A 24,716-nucleotide genomic window follows, 5' to 3' on the forward strand; every position below is an offset into this window, starting at 1 on the left:
AGGACAGCATTGGGGGACAGGGGTGGGGCACCACAAGAGGGAAGGGCGCAGAGCCGGAGGGCCGTGGGGGCAGAAGCAGCAGGTGCAGAGCCTGGGGGATTCTTTACCGGAAGACAAAGTCAGCGCTGTTGATCTCTCTCCCACAGCGGCTGTTCTTTAAGATGCCTCCATTGCCCACCACTGCACACTTCTTAAACTGGGACCGGTAGTAGGGCATGTCCTGGGGGAGACAGGGACGCGGCTGTCACAGGCAATGCCCTCCCTGCCTTCTTTGGGTGCCCTCACCCCTGTACCCATGATCACGTCTACGAGCCAGCCTTGCAGGGAATGTGGGAGAAAAGTGGTTATTCCACTTTGCAGATGAGAAGAGAGGCCAGGAGACTTGTTCTCAGTCCCACTGGCCAGTAAGAATGAACTGGAACAGAAGCCAGGTCTCCACAACCTTTTTCAATAAGCTCTGGGATGCCTCAGGTTTCCAGAAAGAAGAGAGTACAGGTTGTGGCTAGTCCTGCTTGCCTTTGCCAATGTTGGGAAGCTCATCTTTATGACTTCTAGTATGCATGTTTTATTGGTTAATGCAGATGTTCTGGGGGGGTGACAGCAACAGAGAGGGGGACAAGGCCACCTGGGACCAGGGCCCTAAACCTGGCTCTCACCCCTTTCAGCTCAGGGCATGGTACAGACCCTCCCTCTGCTCTGCAGGGGGAGACATGTGCCCGGGATACAAAGATCAGATGGACCGGGACACATGGCAGGACTTGGCAGCAGCAGGGACAAGAGACCAAGGGCTGAGTAAGCAAGGCCACACTGGGGAACAGCGAGAAGCCGGAAATTCCTGAAATCTCTGCGAAGTGCAGAGGAGCCCGGGACTTAGCCTGAGTGACAGTCACATTTGCGGGAGCCCTGGGAGTGACCATCTCATGGCACTTTGACCTTGTCACAACCCTGACTGCTGGGGTTACCTTGGTCCGGGCACCGGCTCCCCACAAGGCTCCCCGGGCATGCTCTCCAGGGGGCCACAGGCATGTCAGGAGGAAAAAGCAAACACTGGCCTGAGGGTTAAGGGTCCTGATTCTGTCCCGTCCCTCCTCTGGGTCATAATCCGCCCCCTCCCCCGCCCCCCCCCCCCCCCCCCCCCGGGAAACCTAAGGCAGATGGAACCAAGCAGCCACATGCACGGCACAGGCAGAAAGAAGCACGGACCTGGAGTCAAGGGCAGGGTGCCCAAACCCCCCAGTGTGCCCAGGACTGGGGAACTCTGCCCGGGATGCAGGGCTTCCCTTGGGTCAAACCAGGAAAGCCCGGGACCAACCAGGATGGGGTCCCCTAGGCAAAAGACCCAGGTTCAGCCCTGGTTTTGCCTGAGAATGAGGTGAAGGAACCATAGACAAGTGTTTTGAGTTCTCAGCAACTCGGTTTTCCCATCTGTAAAATTAGGCTAATTCCATGTGTATGTCGTGCTTTTCAAAAGTGAGACAACGTGAAGCAGAGTTTCTCGATCTGGCACCGTTGACACTTTGGACCAGCCCATTCCTTGCTGGGGGGGGGGGGGGCGGGGGAGGGGGCTGCCCTGTGGACTGCAGAATGTTTAGCAGCATCCCTGGGCCTCTCCCCACCGGATGTCAAGGGTAACGCCCAATCATAATCACCAAAATGTCTCTAAACGTTGCCAAATGTCCCCAGGGTTGAGAACCACTAGTGTAAATGAAAAGCCTATCCAGGGTGATGCTTGGCCCAGAGGTATCTCGGCAGGAGGACCAGATTATTACTGTCATTAGTCCCCAAAGATCCCTCCCCCCAGGAACCTACTGGACAGCTCCCCTTCCAGCACACATCACCTGGCCAGCCCTGAATGACAGCGGCCCTGGTCGGCACCTTGGCCTCCCGGTGGGGTCATGGGCAATCACACCACAGTGGGTCCTCAGGAAGGAGACTAAATCTGAAGAAGATGCTGCATCCGTCTGTGGGAGACTGTCCTTCAAGGCCCATTGTCCCTGAAGGGACAGGCCCAGGGGCCAGGATGGGGAAAACAAGGGTGTCTCACAGCCATTGGGGAAAACTGCACTGTTCGACTTTTACCAGGGAAAGGAAAAAACCAAAGTTATCTTTGGAGAGATCCTCAAAGGCCTTTATGTTCTATGTCAGTGTCTCCCAAACTTCTGTACATCAAAAACAACCTGGAGTACTTTCTGGAAATAGAAATTCCTGGGCTCCTTCCCAGAACCACGGAATCAGAATCTCCAGCGTCGGGGGGAGGAGGTGGAGAAGCTGAATTTTATACAATCCCAAAGAAGTACTTACCTTGAGGGTATGAATCCTTCTAAGTCACAGGGTCTAACTCAGGGGGTGGCTAATTACGGCCTGCGGGCCACCTCGGACCTTCTGCCTACAGCCTGCGAGCTAAGCATGGGTTTTGTATTTTTAAACGGTTGGGGGTGGGGATCAAAAGAAGAAGGCTTCCTGACACGTAAAAATTATGTAAAGTTCACGTTTCAGTGTCTGATAGGAACTAGAGTGTTACTGCAGCCCAGCCACACTCGTTTGTTTGTGAAGGTCTGTGGCTGCCTTGTGCTGGAACCATAAAGGTGAGTGGCTGTGACAGAGACCATATGGCCTGCAAGGCTTAAAATATTTGCTCTCTGGCCCTTTCCAGAGAACATTTGGCAGCCCTGCTCTAACTCCCTGGGCCTCGGCAGTCTATACCCACGGCCCTTGTTGGACCCATATGTCATAACTGAACTGTCACCCACTGGCATGACCCGCATGAGATGTAAGTCCACCTGTCGGACATCAGCCTCCTGTTCCAGGCCTTGCAAGACCCACGCTGTAGGGGTGCCTGGGGGGCTCAGTCGGTTAGGCATCTGACTTAGGCTCAGGTCACGATCTTGTGGTTTGGGAGTTCGAGCCCCGCGATGGACTCTGTGCTGACAGCTCAGAGCCTGGAGCCTGCTTCGGAGTCTGTGTCTCCCTCTCTCTCTCTGCCCCTCCCCCCTCACACTCTGTCTCTCTCTCTGTCTTTCTCAAAAATAAACATTAAAAAAAAGAAAAAAAAAGACCCACCTGGTAAATGTGGCTTATCCCCATCATCCTCCAGCCCAGTGACATGGGGAGGGAATGTGTGACACCTCTCCACCTTGTGCTCCTCCCCGCTACCCCCACAAGGCCCAATCTTATCAGCACCCTCCGTTTAAGTAACAGAACGCGGGGACGCCTGGGCTTTGTTTCATGAGCATTCCCATTGAAGCAGGGCAGCCCAGGCCCTCAGATTTCATCCAGAAAGACCTGACATGCCCCCACTCAGCATTTCTGCAAACTGGACTCACTAAGTCCTGCCCTGGACCCATTGCTCTCCAGGTGGTGGTTATGAACGCATCCAGTGGAACTTTCTTCCTCTTCAGATGGTAATAACCACCAGAATGAGCTGAAAAGGCAGGTTCCAGGCCCTTTTCTCTGAGATTCTGACGCTGTGATCAGGCCACAAGTGAAGCCAGAGCTTCAGTGCCCTGAGCCGTTCATTCATGAGATCACTTATCCTGTGGTCCCCCATGACCAGGGAGCCACCGTACTAGCCCTCCCGACTTCTTTTATGCGGAAGGAAAACAATTCACGTCTATCTTGTTTTACTTAGATTTTCTGTTATAAGCAGCCAAACCTATTCGTAGCCTAAACCAGTCCAGTGTGATGGACAGGGAGACTGGGGCCTTGGAAGATAGAAGAACCGTCCAAGGTCATCCAACGTGAGATCAAATCGTTCCCGATTTGCTTTCTACTGGTCCGTGATTTCTCGTGCATGCAATCTTTGCGTGAATGGTTTTGCTCCTGCTGCCTCCGGTGGGGGACAAATGCCTAATCGCTCTCCCAGATATCTTCGGGATGTCCTCTGCAAGCAATGCAATAACCAAAATTTGACAACCATTTTCTTGCCAGAAGTCGCTCAAATAATAGCCAGTTGGCACTCACTGTGCCCAGACGGGAGCCCCAGAGGACAGTCCACTGAGCCAACCCGAGCCAGGACAATGGGTGCAGAGGGCACAGCAGAGTGATGCCACACTGCGTGGGCGTGGCCACAGAGGGCCACGTGAGGTCGCCCCTTTGCCCTGCCCAGACTGCCCTGCCCCAAGCAGCACCTTGGGAAACATGCGGAAGATCTCCTGGTTGATGTGGTAGATGCCGCTGGTGTCCACTTCATACTTGAGCTTCGTCCCCAGGGGCGTATTCTTCTGCGTCGTGAAGAGGAAGGAGGGGGCGTTGCAGCACCTGGACAGAGTGGACCTGCCAGGCAGGAGACACAGCAGGAGGGACAGGTGACACAGGGCAGAGCAAAGCCTCTGGAAGAACAGAGGGGTCAGGGAGCTGAGGCCCCTCGGGGTGAACCGTTCTCTCCCCCCACCCCTTCCCACACTCACCCCCACCCCCTCGCCTCTGCTCGTGTTGTCCCCTCCCCCTTCAACATGCCTCCCAAAGCCTCGGCCTTGCCTCCCCTCCTCACACTCGCCTTTCTCTCCGGGAGCTCCCAGCTGCCCACCCCACTGACCTCACTGGCCTCCGAGGACCTGGAGCACAGACCAGCTACCACCCACTTCGTCACCTACCAACCCCCTCCCCACTTGAACGAAAGCCCCTTGATGGCAGGCACCCTGCCTCTCCGGATCCTGCACAGTGTCAGTCGCACGAGAGTTCGGGTGTTCGACAGCCAGCTGCCGGCCAGTCGTGGGATGAGTCATGCCTCAGTCAGGCGTTCGCCAAGATCTGCCAGGCATTCTACTACTTTCTGGAAACACTCTTTATCCAGCCTTGATGGAAATCCGGGGACACAGAGCGCGCCCTTGGGTTCTTGGCCCCTTAGACAAGGTGTTTACCCCTATCCCACGGGGGCAAAAACCCAAGACACCGATGGTCAACAGAAGCATTTAGAAAGTGTCTGAGGAAGAGGGGAGGTCAGGAAGTGGGGCTGGTGCTGGTTGATGACTCCCTGCAGAAAGAGGAGCCTGACTTCCTAAAGAGGTTTTCAGGAGTCCATTGTTTCTTTAAAAAAAAAAAAAAAGGAAGGAAGGAAGAAAGAAAAGAAAGAAAAAAAAAAAAGCCCTGTGGCTTTCACTCACAAGAGCAGTCAAACACAAGCCACAGAAGGGTTAAAGCTTAGAGGATGCAAGCAGCCTTTGCAAAACTGAAAAATAAAAATAAAAATAAGCCCTCCAAGGGAGAAGGTGGCTGCTGAGGCCGACCTGGGAGTCGGCCAGGCAGGAGAAGCCTGAGTTTTCCCTCTGCCTCAGCTGGTGCTCTGCCGGGTCACTCTCTCTCCGAGGCCTGCTGAGGGGCGGGGTCCTGGGCACTGCTCTCCCCTGCCCTGGGGGCCCAGAGCCCCCCACCCTGGCTGCCCAGGGGCTGGGCCTGACACGGGAGGCAAGCTGCTGCTCTCCCACGTGGTGGGGTGGGGAGGGCTTTGAGCCCGCGAGGCTCCGTTTTCTCCCAAAGCAGCAGTGTTATGCTGAGTCCACACTGGCCTCCTCCCGCCAACACTGGCTCCAGGCACTGTCACGTGCAGTGTCTAGGCGGCCCCAGGAGGGACGGGACACCTCCACGGAGCCGGAATGATGACGACCACCAACGTTTGAGGAGGGGCTTGCTGGAGAGTCCACATCCAGGGTCTGGGATGGAAACTTGGGCTGCCAACCCGGTGTCAGGAGGCCTGGGTTCTAGTTTCTGATCCGCTCCTGCCAGCTGTGGGGCTCTGGGCTCTGGGCCTCCACCGCCTCATCCATAGAATGTAGTCTTGGCTCTTCTCCCCCTGAGCCTCTATAATTCTGCGACTCCAGGTTGCCAAAGCCAGGAAGGTTATAAAATTATGCTTTATGACTTTATTTCTCATAGGGATTTCATTGGGGAAACTCAGCTGGCTGCCGATCGGAGAGGGCCTTCCTGTGGAGTGATGAGTTTCAGAATGTTGACTGAGTCTTCTCAGAGGGGAGGCCAGGGACCCGGCCAGCAGAGGCCATGAGTCAGCACTGGCCCATTTAGCTTTGCTGGTCCAGAAACTCAATCTTGCCAGCCAGCTGGAGAGTTCACCACTGATGGAAACTCTCTCATATTAACCAAGCTTACCAGTGACAGAGCTATAAACCAGAATGCCAACACGTCCATTTGTAGGCAGTAGGGTGAGGGAAGGCCTCAGTTACAGGACTCCTTCTAGCACATCCCCTCCACCCCTCCCCATTTCACCATACCAGGGTCTTGCAAACCTGAATGAAGGATCTCATCATCGTTGAATGAGCTTGTAATGAGAGCAAAGGGAGGCAACCGACTGGCTTTGAAGGTTTTTCCATTTGGAGCCTGGCAAGACCTGATGTCATCTCCCTTTTCCACACCTGAAACTACGCCCCTACCCCCCACCCCAAGAAGGGGCTCAGCATGCCCGCCCCCCCCCCCCACCCCCAGAGCCTCTCTGCTGGATAGTGCTGGCTGATCCCTGCGGAAGGCTCCCACACTTAATCCTTGTTTTTCTGCTGCCATACCATCTTCCTGCTGCTTCGTTATTTCCTTAGATATGTGAATTCCACGGAGGACACTTCTGTGCAGCTCCCAGCCCAGACAACATTTCCTTGCACCTCCCTGACCTTCTCTGCGCTGGGTGTTTTATCACCCTGCTCAGGCCCCGCCCACCCCTGGGGGGCGTCTGCCAGGGCAGTGCCTACACTAACACCTCTTGCTAAGGGGTGGATTTGGGGTGGCACTTGCCGCACAGACCTTGGACCTGTTCCCCGCCTCCCAGCACTTTGCTCAAGTTCATGTTCTACTTTTATGATGGCGAGGGGTAGAGGCGGGGTCTTCCTGCCCTCCTGTTGGGCCTTAGCTGGGAATCTGCAGTCTCACAGAGGCCTCTGGTTTGCGGCTGCCGGTACCTGCTCTTCCGGGGTTATCACTTTAAACATCCACATTTCTAAAAATGTGCCACTTAAAACTACTACTCAGTCTCTAGACGTGGCCTGGAATTGCAGAAAACTGGACCAAATGACTCATAAGGAAAAGACAAAATGCTTAGTGTCATTTGCTTTTCACAGCCCCCCCCCAGGTAGGATTCCTGCATGCTGATGGCTCCTGACTACATCCAAACTTCAGCCTGAGTAGCCTGCATCCGGTCTATACCCACATGCCCTGGGTCCCATCAGTCCCATTCGGTAAGGTCTGTCTGCACTAAAATCCCACCGTGAGCTCACAGAATTTTAGCGATGAACCTACGGTTCACGTTAATCAGAAAGAACTTGTGGACGTCTGCCAGCTGCTCATCTCTTGCAGACAGGGGAACCTTAAGCTATGGCTCTTGCCTCTCTGGGAGCTTATAATCTATCGCTTTGGGTCAGGGAGCAATTAGAAGCTCGTCTACAGCAGGCCTCACGCGTCTGGTGCAAGCAAGCTGCCCCCGGAGGGGCTGGTGACAGGGCGTGGCCATAGAAGAAAGCTCAGTGCACCTCACCCCTCAGGTCTGCTGGAGACCTGGAACCAAGGTGGAGCTGTAGTGGCCACACCGCACCCCCCCACCCCAGCCCAGCCACTCACGGGGCTGCCACAAGGCCTAGGGGATGGAATGCAGGGGCCGTGGCCAGCAGGGTGTCCACCTCGGCCTGTGTACTGAGTCAGAACCTCCCCGCTGCCCAGATCCCAAAGCCCAGCCAGGGCCAGCTCCGGGGAAAAGACGACCCCGGGGCCGGGCCTTGCAGGACGGGGCGGCAGGAAGGAGAACATCACCAACGGGAGGGCGGGGGAGGGCAGACAAGTCACAGATACTTGAACTGGTTGGCCTCAGAGATATTCATTGCCCATCTGCACATCTGCAGGCTCTTCCATCTGTCGAATAGCTCCGACTGCTTCACCCTTTGGGAGTAGAGACAGAAGAGAACGTGAAAGGGCCAGGCTGGGCAGAGCGTCGGCATTCGCGATCACCCCTTCCTGCTCCCCATGTGCCCAATCCTGGTGCGGTCCTTTATGCTAACTGTGGTTTCTTATTTTTGGTGTCCTCGATGCTCGGGCACCCAGGGTCTTGCTCACTCCTAGGGGGAGTGAACCGCTCTCCTGCAAGCCTGCCTTCCACATGCAAACCAGCCGGTCCTGAGCCCAAAGCCTCACGGCCTCCTTTATCAACAGAGCCACCAGCCTTAAGGGAACCCAGGAGCTCTCTGAGTTACAGGCACGATCCCATTTCTGTCTGCCCATGTGCATATCTTGGGGAGAATCTGAAGCTTTCACCGGCTTCCCGTAGAGGTCCTTGATTCCAAAACCAGGACAAACACTCACTTAACTGTAAAGTAAAAACCAGTTTCATTCTGCAGAGCTGGGTCCCCTGTGTTTAAATGGAGGGGAAAGGGTTGTTCCCAAACGGGGCAAGCCTCACCCACAGAAGGAACACATACATGACTGGTATGGGGAGGGGTGACGGGGGAGCGGTGAGTACAGGAGAAATACAGAATAGCGACAAAGTATGTGGATTTTGCACTCAGAAGAGGAGCTGGGCCTCAGACAGACTTCATATTCCCCCGAACTGTGGGACCTCGGGCAGGTTATTCAACCTCTCTGAGTCTCATCTATATAATGGGCATAATAATAGATTATCACTCACTGTCCCAGATCTGTGAAAAGTATTAAATAAGGTGATGCAATAAAGGCCTAAGCATAGGAAGTGCACACGGAAAGTACCTGGTAGTTGTAAGCTATTGTTATGGTTAAACTGCACTGCCTGGGCTCTGCTCGCTCACAGCCCCCTGGACTTTTCCCCTTTTGTGAAACCCATAACCCATCCCTACTCACTCCTGATCTTTCCCACAAGATAGTAAGTAACGGGAGGGGCAGGGGATCACGCCTGAGTTCACACCATAAATCCAGGGCTAAGGCACACGGCCGGCGTGTGGTTAAATATGTGTTGAGCGTATTAATAAACTGGTGAGTGAACCAAGAAGTCTGAGTTCCAAGAGAGTCTATAATTATTTATTGAACTCTTCTCTGTAGCGGGAACTGGGGATACAGCAGTGAACAAAACAACTCTCTGCTTCCACGGAGCTTAAATAGCAGTAAGGAGGCAAGTGGAAAACAGGTACATCTGCATATGACAACAAAAGCACAAGCGATGAAAGCAAAAATAGACAAGTGGGACTACGTCCAACTAAAAAAGCTTCTGGACAGCGAAGGACCACAACAGAGTACAAAGTCAACACAGAGAACAGGAGAAACCATTTGCAGGCCATTTATCTGATGAGGGGTTAATATCCAAAACACATAAGGAACTCTTACAACTCAATAGCAAAAGGCCAAATAACCTGATTTTATTTATTTAGTTTTAAATGTGTATTTATTTTCAGGGAGAGTGCACGAGCAGGAGAGGGGCAGAGGAAGAGAGAGAGAGAGAGGGAGAGACAGAATCCCAAGAAGCTTCCACACTCAGTGCAGAGCCCAATGCAGGGTTCAATCCCATGACCGTGAGACCATGACCTGAGCCAAAGTCAAGAGTCAGACGCTTGGGGCGCCTGGGTGGCTCAGTCGGTTAAGCGGCCAACTTCGGCTCAGGTCATGTTCTCCCGGTCCGTGAGTTCGAGCCCTGCGTCGGGCTCTGTGCTGACGGCTCAGAGCCTGGAGCCTCTTTCAGATTCTGTGTCTCCCTCTCTCTCTGACCCTCCCCCGTTCATGCTCTGTCTCTCCCTGTCTCAAAAATAAATAAAACGTTAAAAAAAAAAAAAATTAAAAAAATATATTTAAAAAATAAATAAATAAATAAATAAACGATAAAAAAAAATTAAAAAAAAAAGTTAGACACTTGGGGCGCCTGGGTGGCTCAGTCAGTTGAGTGTCCGACTTTGGCTCAGGTCATGGTCTCACGATTCGTGGGTTCGAGCCCCACTTCAGGTTCTGTGCTAACAGCTAGGAGCCTGGAGCCTGCTTCAGATTCTGTGTCTCCCTCTCTCTCTCACGCTCTCTCTCTCCGTTCGCACCCTGTCTCTCAAAAATGAATAAATGTTAAAAAAAAAAATTAAAAACAAAAAAGAGTCAGACGCTTAACTGACTGAGCCACCCAGGCACCTCCAAATAACCTGATTTTAAAATGGGCATAAGATGGGGTGCCTGGCTGGCTCAGTTGGTTAAGCATCCAACTTCAACTCAGGTCATGATCTCACGGTTCATGGGTTCGAGCCCTGCATCAGGCTCTGTGCTAACAGCTCAGAGCCTGGAGCCTGCTTGAGATTCTGTATCTCTCTCTCTCTCTTTCTCTCTCTCTCTGCCCCTCCCCCACTCATGCTCTGTCTCTCTCTGCCTCAAAAATAAATAAAACATTAAAAAACAATTTTTAATGGGCACAAGAATTGAAAAGACATTTCTCCAAAGAAAACATACAAATGGCCAACAGACATATGAAAAGGTGCTCAACATCACTAAATATCAGGGAAATGAAAATCAAAACTGCAATGAGATATCATCTCATACCTGTTAGGATGGCTAATATCAAAAAAACAAAAGGGGCGTCTGGGTGGCTCAGTTGGTTAAGCGACTGACTTCGGCTCAAGTCATGATCTTGCGATTCGTGAGTTCAAGCCCCGCATCAGGCTCCTTCTTGCTGTTAGCCCAGAGCCTGCTTCAGATCCTGTCTCCCTCTCTCTCTCTGCCCCTCCCTGGCTCACACACACCCTCGCACCTGCTCTCGCTCTCTCTCTCTCAAAAATAAATGAACATGTTTTAAAAAAAAAACCAAAAAAATAAAAACAAAAGATTGCAAGTGTTGGCGAGGATGTGGAGAAGAAGGAGCCCTCGCACAGTGTTGGTGGGAAGGTAACACGGTGCAGACAGCACGGCAAATGATACGGAGGTGCCTCGAAAAATTACAAAAAGAACAACCACGTGATCCGGCAGTCCCACTTCTGGGTATATATCCAAAGGAATGGCCATCAGGATCTAAAAGAACTACATACAGTCCCATGTCCACTGCAGCCTTAGTCAACGTAACCAAGACAAACAATCTAAATGTCCACTGACGAGTGACCAGATAAAGGACATGTGTTATAGACGTACAATGGAATACTACTCAGCCTTTTACAAGAAGGGAATCTGTCACATGTGACAAGTTGGATGAATCTGGAGGACGTTATGCTAAGTGAAAGAAGCCGGTCACAGAGGATATATACAGCAAGATTCTGCTCATGATGTATCTAAAATAGTCAATCTCATGGAAACAGAGAAGAGAACGGTGGTTGCCAGGGACTTTGGGAAGGGGACATGGTGAGCTGCTTGCTGTTCGATGTATATAAAGTTTCAGTTATTTAAGATGCCTAAGTTCTAGAGATCTGCTGTACAGCTTAGTGCCTACATTTAACAACACCGTATTAAACACTTAAGCATTTGTTGACAGGGTAGATCTCATGTGAAGTGTTCTTTCGCCCATTAAGAAAAAGAAAACAGCTAATAGAGCCATGAAGAAAAATCAAGCAAAGCCAAGGAACCAACAAGGGACTGCTTCAGAAGGGTTGGTCAGGGAAGCCTTCCCCGAAGAGGCGAACTTTGCACACAGAACTGAAATGATCAGGAGTGAGCCATGCAAATTATCTGGGGGAAGGAGTATTCCAGGCAAAGAGAAAAGTGAGTGCAAAGGCACTAGGCTGGGAACTTACTTGGTAGCTTTAAGGAGCTGGAAGGAACCCAGCCTTCCATCCTGATGCCTTCCTTCTGGCTTTTCCAAGGCTCCCACAGCAACCGTCACATCTCAGGCTAATGTGACATCAGACTAGGGTGCCATTACACAGCCCCACCCTGGCTCACCCACTGCTTCCCTCCCCTGCACCCTGCAACCTCCAGGCCCTTAGAGCAGTGCCCTACGTGGCCAATGTTCCAAACACCTTCTAGAAACACAGCCCTGGCAAGACTGAGGCCAGGGTCCCAGTTCCAACTGTTACCAGTGTCTGGGCCCCATTCTATGTGCCTCCAAGGCCTGTCACACGCTGGACCAAGGCTGGGGCCTGAACACCCAACCTTGAATCCTGGCTCTGCCCCAACTTGCACTGTGACCTGACACAAGTCATTAATCTCTCTGAGACTCAGGTGCTTTATCTGTAAGACAGATACAGTGATCTCTGCCCTGCTAACCTCAAGGGTTGTCAGAAAGATCAAATGAGATAATATGCATAACAATATTTTATAAACTGCTTTACCAAAGCAGAGATCATCTTGACTTTAAAGATGAGGGGTTGATCACAGGCTCTTATCTCCTTTCTCCCAAGATACCACTAATATTCCAGATGAATAGAATGACCGGGATGGGGGGAGTCCAATGGAAGAGAGATTTGACAAGTGTGTAGAAGGAGGAGGGGGGACATTAGGAGGGGTGACACAGCCCAGAGACAGAGTCCAACCTCATGGGATATTTTAAAGAGGGGTGGAGGGTGGGGAAGGGGCATGGTGCTGAAATGAGCATCATTTGTAAGTCTGTATCTGGAACCATCGAACCCACCCCCAGAGCAGCCAAATATTTAGTGTCCGGCAAAGGGAGGGGAGGGATTGAACCAGACTGTCAGTCAGTCCCTAAACAAAAGACCAAAAGTGGTCACTCCCAGGGAAAAGATCTGGACATTCTAGCAGCAAAAGGAGCAGCCTCTCCGACAGTGACTCTTTTATTATTTAATTTTTTTAAGTTTATTTATTTTGAGAGAGAGAAAGAGAGAGCAGTGGAAGAGCAGAGAGAGAGAGAGAGAGTCCCAAGCAGGTTCTGTGCTGTCAAAGCAGAGCCTGCCGCAGGGCTCGATCCCACGAACCATGAGATCATGACCTGAGCCAAAATCAAGAGTGGGACGCGCTCAAACGGAGACTGAGCCACCCAGGCGCCCCTCCAACAACAATTCTTAAGGAAAGCCTGCTGTCAGTTTCTATCAGCTTTTTATTGTTCTAAATTTAAATATGGATAACCTATAATTATTGTTCTAAATTTAAATATGGATAACCTAGAATCACCTGGTCAACTGGATGGAAACAGAAGACAAACCATTAGTTAAAATATTCAAAGAGGGGGCACCTGGGTGGCTCAGTCTGTTGAGCATCCAACTCTTGATTTCAGCTCAGATCATGATCCCAGGGTCATGGGATCAAGCCCCATGGCAGGCTCCATATTGAGCATGGAGGCTGCTGGACTTTCTCTTTCTCTCTCTCTCTCTCTCTCTCTCTCTCTCTCTCTCTCTCCACCCCCTACCCCCTCTGTGACTCTCCCCCTCCCTTAAAAAAATATACAAAGAGAAAAATGCTGGAGGAACAAAACACAACTTTAAAATATTCTACTTAGTGTCTCCAGAGATAGTCTAGAAGACACGGCATCCTTAAAGACAGGAATAGACTGCACTCAGAACAAAGAAGGAGCTCTTGGGGGGACAAGTTTGCTCAAAGAGCTGGAAGATGAAGTCAAGGACTCGTCTCAGAAAGTGGAAACAATGGGCAGGGACAGAAAAGCTGAGATCAAATGAGCGATGCAGAAGGTCCACTGTACAACTCTTAGAGGGACTAGAAAAAAAAGGGAGTAGAGAAGAATAGAGAGAAGGAAATATTTTTAAAAATCCAAAAGAACATTTAAGAGTTTGGACATGAGCCCCAAATTAAGAGGTCCCCACAGGTGTCTATCCCGAAGGACACCACTGGGACATTTCAGAACCACAGGCTCCGGAAACACTCCAGAGAAAAGAAAACGGGTCACCTCCAAAGGAATGACTAGCAACACATTCCTCTAGCCCAGGATGCCCAAAGGTGACGGGGAGAGCCGTCGGCATTCTGCAGGAAAATGACTCGCCCCTAAAACACCAACCCCGTCCAACCAACAATCAGGTATAAAGGTAGAATTAGTTCATTGAGACACAGAACTCAAAGAACTCAAAACCCTTACCCCTGATGCATCATTTTTTGGCAAAATGAAACAAGCAGCAGCTATGGGTTCCAAGCAAAAGTGAATCCAACCCAAGGAGGCAGAGGAGGGAAGTTCCCAGGACAATCACGTGTGACCCACCAAGAGAGCAGCCCGTCCACGCTGGAGCAAGACGATGAAGGGAAAAGCTGAGGGGAAGGCCTGGTTGATGGGAGAGGCAGGCTAAAAGCCAAAATAGGGCATAAAAGAGACAAAGAGTTCAAGAGGGAAAAAATGACAAGAAGCTCCAGGAAAAAGGGGGAAGGGAAGCGTACAAGGAAGGAAGCAGAATCACTATTTTCTGATCTTGAAATTTTAGAGTCAACCTATCGAGAAAACCCCGAAACGACTCATTATGGGTACAAACCAAATGTAAATGTTATCAGCCTTGACCTTTTAAAGGTAAACCCGTGGGTGACTGGAGCCAGAGGCTGGAACCAAAATAAGGGGATAATTTTAATAGCCTCATCTCACAAAGTACAGGATCAAGAGACACTGCCAGTATTTGGTAGAACAAGAAACAGGTTCCTCGGGCAATCTATAGACAGAAGAACTAAAAATAGCAATATCTCTCAACCCAGAAGAGAGGGGAGGAGGCCGGGGGGGTGTAAAGGGAAGGTGTAAGGGGGCCGAATCCTCACCCACTGAGGCAGGAGGCGAGTGCACGCTGTGCAAACTTGGTAGGTCAGTGGGTCAAGAAATAACAGCAGGTGCGTATCACCGATAGGTGTGGAAGTAATTACAGGAAGAAACAGCCAAGAGTCAAAGGAGCAGGGTGGGTGGAAGAAGGTGTGCAGCAGGGACCTGGCTTTTTACTATCACCAGCTTTTGTATCCTACTTGATTTTCCGTGAGGGTAATGACTAGGTGATAAGGGCCATCTCTGTTCTCCTTCTTCTTTCTCCCCCTTTCCTTGATGGCCTCCCGTCTCCACCCAGTTCTCGGGTATACACGTGCCCAATCCGCTCATTCATGTAACAAACACGTCCTAAGCCCGTGCAGGGTCACGCTCGCTCGGGGGACCCAGAGAGGTCTGGGCGCCAAAGGGCCTCTCAGCCCTTGGAAGAACCCTTGCTCCCAGCCTCCCTTCCCGGGTTCAGCGCAGGGTTGCCCGCCCCAGAAAGATGGAGGAGGAGTGGCATGAGAGGCCCCAGGGAGACGTCCCAGGTACCACCCCCATCTGGCTTAAAAATAAAGAACCTCTAAATAAATAAATAAATAAATAAATAAAATTAAAAACTAAACCAAACTAAAATAAAGAGACTCTAGAATGATCACATGCAAACAAATAACTTGTACAAGCCCTCGTGACAATGCATTTCATGATAAATGGCCATGGAGTAATTCCTCTTGCATCTGACATTGTCAGGGACCGAGGCCTTTTCCATGTGGGAATTTTCCGGCTGACTGGTTTCTACCAGCGTTCCGAGCAATTCTGGATCGGAATCATTCCCAGATGACTCACACCCCTCCCTGTCTCCTCAGAACGCCAGCTGACATTCTTACGCCGAAGGGGCCTCGCGGCCCATCCGTCCAGCCCCCTCCGTTCACAGATGGCGATTTAACCTTTCCCCAATGACTCAGAGTCTCCACTGCGAGCACCGCTCAAGGCTCTGGGCCAGAGCACAGTAAAGCCCACGGGTGCCCTGGTGATGCCAGAACCATCCGAATCAGAGGCCGGCCTCTGGGCTCTCTGATTTCAGCCCTGGAGAGCCCACTGAGGCTCGCAGAGCCAGGCTGGCAGACAGCAGGCTCGCTGCTCCCAACCGTCCCACCAGCCTCACGCCGATGCCCCGCAAAGAGCCTCTGTCTTGCCTCTCCTCTCAGAGCCCGGGGACCACAGGGGGGCCAGGGCCCTGGAAGAAATGGGGTAGTGCGAGGCCCAGGGGTCACCAGCTCGGACGGCTGCTCAGCTCAGGAGACCAGAGAGGGCGCCCGAGGGCAGGGATGAGAGCTCCAGCTAAACATGCGGAGCACCGAACTCGCATCCACGACAAGGGACAAAGGTTTGCACAGATCACGGAAGCGCGAGGTTCCTCCCTCCCACCCCACCATGTTTGTGGTGTAGGGCCTGGGTCATTTTGACTTCGGTCCGCGAATGGAAGCTGCAACAAAGACTGTTATGGGCTGAATCATCTCTCCCTCAAAACTCATATGTTGAAATCCTAACCCCTGAGACCTCAGAATGTGAGTCTTGGGAGACAAGGTCTTTACAGAGGTAGTTAAGCTAAAACGAGGTCATTAGGGTGGGCCCTAATCCAATATGACTGACGTCCTCATTAGAAGAGGAAATTAGGACACAGACAGGAGGGACAGGAGGAAGCCCGTGTGAAGACAGAGAAGGCGGCCATCTGCAAGGCAAGGAGAGAGGCCTCTGAAGAAGCCGTCCCTGTCGGCACCCCGCTCTCAGACCTCTAGCCTCCAGAACTGTGGCGTATGAAGTTCCGTTGTTTAGGCCCCTGGCCTGTGGAACAGGAAGTTACGTAGAAGGATGACCAACTCATGGGTCTCTCAGATCTCTGAGTCTAGACCACGAAGTAACCATGAAGAGACTATCTGCGTTGTGTAATTTAAAAAGTAATTATTTGCCTTTGAAAACACTAAGGAGTGTTGTCAACAGGTGCGCTCTGGCTTTCCAGAATGACACGGTTAAGGGCCTGAGGTCTTTGAATTCTGGGAAAAGACAAAGGATCTCTGCTTAGGAACTGATGAATTTGGCTCGTGCCTGAGGTCCCGGTGGCCACGTTTGCCACTAAATCCCAAGTCCTCAACCAAGCACATCACATGCACCTGCACTGCCACTTGCTTGAAGCTTTCTCACGGGTTCCCCCGGCCCTCAGATGATGATAGAATCTGGATCCCAGACCACACTGCTAGGCCTCACAAGGTCGGGCCCCCATCTGCCCCTCCAGCCACATGGCTTCCGGGTCCCCCTCTCACACTGGCATTCAAGCTCCCCTTCGGAGCCTGGGACACAGCGGGCTTCCTCCTGGCACAGGGCCTTTGCACAGACTGGAACCTCAGTCTGGAACCTTCCTGGCCTACTTAATTCCTATTGCTCGTCCAATGGGAGCACCGGCATCCCTTCCTCAGAGAAGCTTTGCCTGACAACCCCCTCCCCACCCGAGCCCAGGTCAAGCTCCCTGCCATCCCCTTGTCTCTCTAGGGTAGTTATTAATGTCTGCTTCCCTGCCGGGCTGTGAGCTCCATGAGGGCGGAGACCACGGTGCATGCAGCCGAGGGCTGGGTGGTGTTGATGGGAGGCTGAGCTGCCTCACACGTTGACCTCTAGAGAGGGTTACGTAGACCCTTGGTTAGCACAGGGACCAGAAACAATGCAGTTATTCCCAGATGGATTTCTTGGAGCTTTCCTACAGCTACTAAGCTTAAGGATTCTGAATGACAGCCCAGAAAAGCTGCCGCTGCTGGTGGTGGCTCCAAAAAGGAAAGAAAAGGGAGGGAGACACATTTATTTGTTAATCGAGCACCTCTGTGTGCTACTGTGGATGTGGGCTCTCTGCTCTCACATGTTATTTCATCTAGTCTTTATGGAAACCCTTCAAAGCTAGGTAATAGTGTCCCAACTTCTATAGGTAAGAAAAGGCTCAGAGAGGTTAAGTAATTTGTATAAAGATGCAGAGCTGGTAAGATCCCAGGCCTGCCAGACCCCCGGGACCATGCTCTGACCTGATTTCCACAGCACATGGAAATCATGTCAAATAGCTAAAGGAGCGGTGGCTCCTGCCCATGGGCCATGGACAGTGGTCCCAGGGATCACGGCAGGGGCCCATGAGTCCACAAGAGGATCCAACACCACCTGACCTCGAATAAACCATATTCTTTCCACATCCAGCTAGAACCGTTTTCAAAAACATAGGAATTTTATTTGAAATTAAGTATCGTGGGGCGCCTGGATGGCTCAGTCGGTTAAGCGTCCGACTTCAGCTCAGGTCACGATCTCGCGGTCCGTGAGTTCGAGCCCCGCGTCGGGCTCTGGGCTGATGGCTCAGAGCCTGGAGCCTGCTTCCGATTCTGTGTCTCCCTCTCTCTCTCTGCCCCTCCCCCGTTCATGCTCTGTCTCTGTCTGTCCCAAAAATAAATAAACGTTAAAAAAAAAAATTAAGAAATTAAGTATCGTGATTCACACAACAAAGTCCCTCTCAGGGGGGACGACGGACTCATGGTGGTCCCGTGTGGGAGAGAAGGAGGGGGTGAGCACACACGCTGAAATGTTCCGCACAGGATGCGCTTCCCCTCCCGTGGCTTATAAAAGAGCCATAGGCGCCGTATTGTTGAGCGCGAAGCAGAAAGTACAGTTCTTCCGCGATGTGTGCAAAACGAGAAAAAAGAAATAGATCCATGCGCGAGGCTGGTTTACGCAGACTCTCCCGGAAGACGCACAAGGACACGCTGGTCGCCTCTGACAAGAAATGGGGGGCTCTGAGCAGGGGAATCTTCACTGTGTACCTTTTTGGACTACTTGAATGTTGTATCACTCCAACACCGACATTTGGTAAGAAATGTAATCAATCAATATAAAATTTTTAAAAGGCAATAGCAAAGGGCAATGCTTAAAGCCTCCGCTCGGAGTACTGCATTTCAGGTGAGATGCTCCTGTGCCCTCTTCGGTTTCTGTACAAGAGGAACCCGGCGATGATATCACGGAGACTGGAAATCGAGACAGGGACTGAATCCCCAGAGTTCTGGGGACTGGCAAACCTGGCCTTTTTTTCATTAAATGCAATTATCCCTGCTCTCCAAATGCCAGAGGCCCTGGGGGGAGGGGGGGGAGGGCGGGGAGGGGAAAGGAGGACCTAATTCTTGCTCTGCTGAGATCAGCCACCTTCCTGTCTCCTTCGGCCCGTGCCCCCACCCTGCCCCCTGGTCCTGCCCCATCCCACGTGCACCGTCACCCACCACCCACCCCGGCCACACTCACATGGACAGCACCTTCACTTCCAAGATTTCGTGTCTCAGCTCCAGGCATCTTGTGGAGTTATACTCAAACGGGCCCTCGTAAAACTCAAAGTACCTGGGAACCAACAGGGACAGAGGTTACTATGCAGAGAAGCCGGCCAGACCTTTGGGGGACTGCGGGGTTCTCGTGGGGGGGTGGGGGTGGGTCTATTACCCGGTCAGATACATACAGCACATCAATGCCACCCCAGCAGATGACCTAGTGGGAGGGGGCACCAGGACCTCGGGGGCCCTCTGGCTTGATCGCCGGGTGGCTGACTACTCAGAGCACCCCGCTCTCCTTTACGAGGCATGCCTTTACGCTATGCCTTTACGAGGCACGAACTCATCGTGGCAAATCATGGCATTCTGAAGCAGGCTGGGTTCCAAACTAGTGGCTGCAAAGGAGAAGGGAAGGGGGGGGACGCTCTGAGTACCGTGTCCTTCTCCAGCTTCCTGTGATCGGCCCCTGCCGGAGGCAGTGCTGGGAGTCTGGGCAGTGAGACCCAGACTTTCAACCGGTCCTGCCCTTTCCTGCCCCTTTCTCCTCCCCTTGGGCAAGTGCCACACGGGACAGCCTCAAACACGGCCAAGATCTTCTGCTTTTGCTACACTCATTAGCCCCCTTGACTCTCATGCTCACACCGTGACTGGGTGAGACTGACGTTTCTTTCTCTCCATTTGGCAGCTGAGAACACTGAGGCTAAACAGATAGAGTTCCAGGGCACACCAGCGGTAGGGCAGGGTCAGGCTCGGGCAGGGTCAGGCTCGAGCCAGGTCCCACCGCAGAGGGGCACACGCCCTTTCCAACACCGGCTGGCTGGCTCCCCCAGCCAGAGCCACCTCAGGATCCCTTCCGCAGCTCCACGCAGGATAACGCCAATTTCGGCCAGCGCCTGCCGAGCCCTTTCCTCGGGCCACACGCTTGCCCTGCGCTCCCTTTTCATCTTTAGAACCAGCCTACGAGGCAAGTGACCATCGCAAGCATCCCGAAGAAGCCCCAGGGGTTGACTCGCTGGCCCAGAGTGGTAGGTGGCAAAGCTGGGGCATGAACCGACACGTTGACTTGAGGCTGCTCTTGTCCACGCTCCACCGAGGACAGCTGGTGGCCCCTGAAAAGGGCCCTGTGGCCTCCCGCAGCCACCAGGTGAGGAGACCTTTAAAACACCCTCCTCGCACCTGAAGTTTCACCAGCCCAGGGCAGGAAGAGGGCCTGGGTGGGGGGAGGGTTCCTGCAGACGAAACACAGCAGTTCACTGCTGGGCTCGGCCAGAGGCAGGACGGGGCCTCTCCTTATGGCCTCTCTCTCTCTGGAGTGGCCTCTCTCTGGAGGTTGCTCAGAAGGGGTTGGGCAGGGGCAGGGGTGCCTGGGTGGCTCAGTGATCAAATCATGATCTCGCAGTCTGTGAGTTCGAGCCCTGCGTCAGGCTCTGTGCTGACAGCTCAAAGCCTGGAGCGTGCTTCGGATTCTGTGTCTCCCTCTCTCTCTGCCCCTCCCCTGCTCATGCTCTGTCTCTCTCTCTGTCAAAAATAAATAATTTAATTTTTTTTTTTTTTCTTTTTAAGAAAGGGCTGGGGCAGGGCCGCCTGGGTGGCTCAGTCAGTTAAGTGTCTGACTTCAGCTCAGGTCATAATCTCACGGTTTGTGAGCTCGAGCCCTGCATTGGGCTTTCTGCACTTAGCACAGAGCCTGCTTTGGATCCTCTGTCCCTGTCTCTCTCTGCCCCTCCCCACCCATCTCTCTCTCTCAAAAATAAATAAACATGGAAGGATGGAAGGAAGGAAGGAAGGAAGGAAGGAAGGAAGGAAGGAAGGAAAAGGAAGAAAGACAAAGAAAGAGAAAGGAAGAAAGGAAGAAAGCAAGAAAAAGGAAAGAGGAAGAAGAAAGAAGAAAGAAAGAAAGAAAGAAAGAAAGAAAGAAAGAAAGAAAGGAAGGAAGGAAGGAAGGAAGGAAGGAAGGAAGGGGCAGATTAGGCTGGGGGGTCCCAGAACAGCTCAACACCACAGAATCAAGAAACCTGTGGGTGAACAGCCTGAGACAGAAGTTCTGGAGAATCAAAAGTGAGAGAGGTGTCCCAGGGCTGCTCCTGGGGGCCCTGTGGGCCATGACCAACGATCGAAAATAAAGTCATTCTTCAGCATTCCCCAGAAAACTTCCCAACACGTGGTGGCCATTACTCTACATGTGTTCTCATGGATTTTACATGAACAAACTCATGGATGTGCTGCTTTAGACACAGAAAGGCATTTTACCCAATAAACTGGCTTCTTTTTAAAAATATTTGTATTTTATTTATTTATTTTTTTAAATATTTGTATTTTAAATAACTTCTATATACAACAATATATTTAATACTTTAAAATATGTATTTTAAAATGTTTGCTCTTAATTTTCATATAATTTAATAGTTAAGTTTTAAAGTTATAGTTTTAACTAATTTTAAGTAATATTTTTAAATATTAAAACATTTATTTATTTTTTTAATGTTTATATTTGAGAGACAGAGAGAGAGAAAGAGAGAGAGAGAGAGAGAGAGAGAGAGGGTGAGGGGCAGAGAGAGAGGGAGACAGAATCCAAAGGAAGCTCCAAGCTCTGAACTGTCAGCACACAGCCCGACGCGGGGCTCAAGCCACGTGAACTGTGAGATCATGACCTGAGCCAAAGTTGGACGCTTAACCGACTGAGCCACCCAGGCACCCCAGATATTAAAACATTTATAGAACAAATTGGCTCCTATTTGCAAAATGAAATTGGCTCCTTGTTCTCACGTCTTAAAAGAATTGAAGCAGCGTTAATAAGAACTAGGCACTGAGGATTCCCAAAATACCGCACTCCCCCTCCCCTTTTCTCTCTGTTTCCCTTATGTTTCGAAACTCCTTTCTCTGTCTTTCTCATCTGGCAAACCCATGTTGATCCTTCAGTACCCAGCTCAATGCCCCTACTTGTGTGAAGCCTTGTCTGACCCCCGGTCCTGGGGTCCCTTTGTCTCTTAGTTAGAGGAAATAACATTGTATTATAATAGTCTGTTTATATATCCGTTTCCCCCTTGCAAACTGTGTTGTGAATATCTCAAACACGGGGCCTCTGTCTTTGCTACCTCTGTACCTTTTGCGCTACAGGCCAGAAAGCTAAAACCTACATTTGCCAGACTCCCTTGCAGCTAGGGTTTGGATATAATCTAGGTTCAACCAATCAGAAGCATTTGCACGAGACTGACTCAGAGCTGGGTTAGAGGTGAACAATGACAAGGCTCCAGGCATTGTTTTGCGGGTGCAGAATGTGGCGGAAGGGCACAGGGCACGGCTCTTGGAAACTGCAGGCTTAGCAGCACCTTCTTGATTACATCAGGGGCAGCAGCTTTCACGGTGGCCCCGTTTCACGGTGCAGTTCGGGGAGGCTCAGCCTTCGGTCTTTCTTCAGCTTTCCCAAAGATTCCGAGCTAGCCGTGCCCTAAATAAATCCCTTTCTGCTTTCACTAGCTAAATGGGCTCTGTTATCTGCAATTAAGAACAAGGGGTCAGCACGAGGCCACCAGAAAAGCCTGCGACCTTGGCTGTAACTCACATCATTTTCCAGTCACACAACAGTAAGTGAGGTGTGGCATCTTACCACGGAGATCACGGTTTGCAACCAGAGCCAGGGCCACTAGGTCCTCTGGAATCCACTGGGTCACCTGAAGCCGTGGTCTCAGGCTGCTGCTAAGAAAAGCTCCAGATTCAAATGGTGCAGGGGTTATTTCGGGGGAGACTTAGCCCAGAGCTCTCAGGGGGTTGGGGGTCTTACAGACACATCGTGGACATGCCTCTAAACCCAGCTGTGTGACTTCGGTAAATCGCTTCCCCTCTCTGGGCCTCTTCTTTCTCCTCCTGAAAACAATCGGTTTAAACTAGGTGGTAGCCAAGGCCCCAGCCAGCACGACAATATAATCCCAAGTTTCCCTGTGTTTCCCACTCACTAACCAAGCCAGAGTGAGACACAGTTTGTGGATGAATGATCCACCGACACGAGGAAGAAGCTCGCGAAGATCAGCCAGCCCCTCCGCCGCCTCCATGAGGCCATCCCTGCCTTACCTCTGCCAGCCTCCACTCGGTCTCCTGCTCTCCTGAACCCCCAGCCTCACCCATCCAGGGAACCAGGCAGTGCCGTGACTCCAAATGGTCTCGCGCCTCGTGTCTGGTGACTATTAGGTGGACAGGCCTTCAGAACGGGGTCACGTTCTTTCTCTGCCCCGCCCCCCGCCCCCCGGCCCAAGCCACCCTAGGCCCATCGGTTTTGTGAGCCTTAGTTTCCTCATCTGTGAAATCCACACACGAGAAAGGGGCAGTGCACGTGTGACAGGGCTGAGGTAAGATAGCGATGAGGATTTCACGGAAAGCCCCGGCACAGTGGCTGGCACGCAGCAAGAGCCCAAGAAATGTTTGTTCCGTTCTTTCTCCTTTCTCCTGCCATCAAAGGACAGGAGTGGCCAGAGAGTCAGCGACTTGCTTCTGGACCTCAGCTGGCTGATGGCAGAGCTGAGTCAGGCACGACGAACCTCAGGAAGCTTCTCCGCCATCTGGACCGGCTGGCATCCTCCTTCCGCTGCTACGGGTAAACCTCTCCCCTGCCACCCTGCGCATAAAGCCCATGCCGTGTTCTGCCCGGACATGGGACTGTCCCTGATCACCCAACTCTGTGGCAGACTCCGTGCAGAAGCTATGTGTTTCGGATGCTTTAACATCCGGGGCCTTGTTGACCCTGGGGCTAGCCAATCCCTCCAGACGGTAACCTCCCGTGAGCGCACGTTTCCTACGCAAACAACCCAATCCAGAGCTCATAACCCGCCACCACCACTCCTCTCACATTCAGGGCCTCTTTCCCCCTGCCCTTATCTCACCCCAGGACCAGGTACCACACAGCTAGGGACAGCCCTTAGGCCCCAGAGTCCACCAATCCCTGTGCCTCTGACTCAGCTGTTTCTTCCCCAGAAACCCCTGTGAAGGCTCTTGCCCACTTTCCCCTCTCACCCTCTCTGCCTCCTGACCAGCCCTGGTGGCCCCAGGCCTATGTGGCCTTTCCAGTGTGACGTGCCTCCTGTGTCTAGGGATCTGTGAGTATAAAGTCTTCCTCCGTCGTGGCATTGACTCCCACTTCCGTGGAGTCTTGCCATACGTGACGATACCGAGCCCCAGCTACCCTGAAAACACCCCACGTGGTGCCTCAGCCAAGTTGTCAAAAGCGCCCCATACCGGGGTCAACAGCCGCAGGTGTCCTGTCTGAAAACGGAGCCAGTGGCCCTGTTCCTGTCTCCATCCTACCCGGTTTTGAGCTGCACTGCTTTGTCTCCGGCTCTAAAGCTAACACTCGAGGAAGCAAGATCATAACAACCGCTGCCGAGAGCTCCCCCTCCGGACTCCGCTTCTGACGGGACACCCAAGGACTGCGTTCTGGAAAAAGCACGGTAATCCCTGTCTGGCGGGGACGCAGACTTTGATGCGGACGTCACAAGTGATGCTTCCGTCTCCTTGTGTAATGACGTGGGAAGACGCTCCCAGGATGATGCTGAACGGGAAACACAAGCTACAGCACTGTGATCTCCCGAAAGAACGGTATATACATCTGTGAATGCACAGGCCGCAGGGAAGGGCCCTACCAAAGCACTGATGGGCGGCTTCTTTGAATAATGGGATTGTGAATGACTGTTAAAATCCTTTTCTGTACTTTTGTAAGTTTTCTGTAATGGGGTTGTGACTCTTTCGCTATTGGAAAGCACTAACAGATGCCCCTTTATTTAAGTCCTAGATCTCCCACGAAACAGTTCGAGCTTCCCGTCAAACTGCCAGAAGACTGAGAGAAGCAGTCTCTCCAACTT

The 24,716-nt window shown here is 51.9% G+C and overlaps 1 protein-coding gene across 4 annotated transcripts in view; it reads right to left on the minus strand.

The window, feature by feature from the left end:
* Window positions 1-24,716, minus strand: part of ST8SIA5 (ST8 alpha-N-acetyl-neuraminide alpha-2,8-sialyltransferase 5) — a 59,936-nt gene that overhangs the window by 7,931 nt on the left and 27,289 nt on the right. For 2 of the 4 annotated variants that reach the window (XM_019464144.2, XM_019464142.2), the window contains 4 exons: window positions 18,848-18,940; window positions 7,783-7,869; window positions 4,128-4,272; window positions 108-220 (listed from right to left, as the gene is read on the minus strand). In XM_019464144.2, coding sequence (XP_019319689.1) covers window positions 108-220; window positions 4,128-4,272; window positions 7,783-7,869; window positions 18,848-18,940 — 438 coding nt within the window. Of the gene's footprint in view, window positions 1-107; window positions 221-4,127; window positions 4,329-7,782; window positions 7,870-18,847; window positions 18,941-24,716 lie in introns of all 4 variants that reach the window. The other 2 variants (XM_019464143.2, XM_019464145.2) reach the window with 2 other exon arrangements.

This window comes from Panthera pardus, unplaced genomic scaffold (assembly GCF_024362965.1).
Source record: "Panthera pardus isolate Hobbes unplaced genomic scaffold, ASM2436296v1 HiC_scaffold_15, whole genome shotgun sequence".
Taxonomy (NCBI): Eukaryota; Metazoa; Chordata; class Mammalia; order Carnivora; family Felidae; genus Panthera; species Panthera pardus.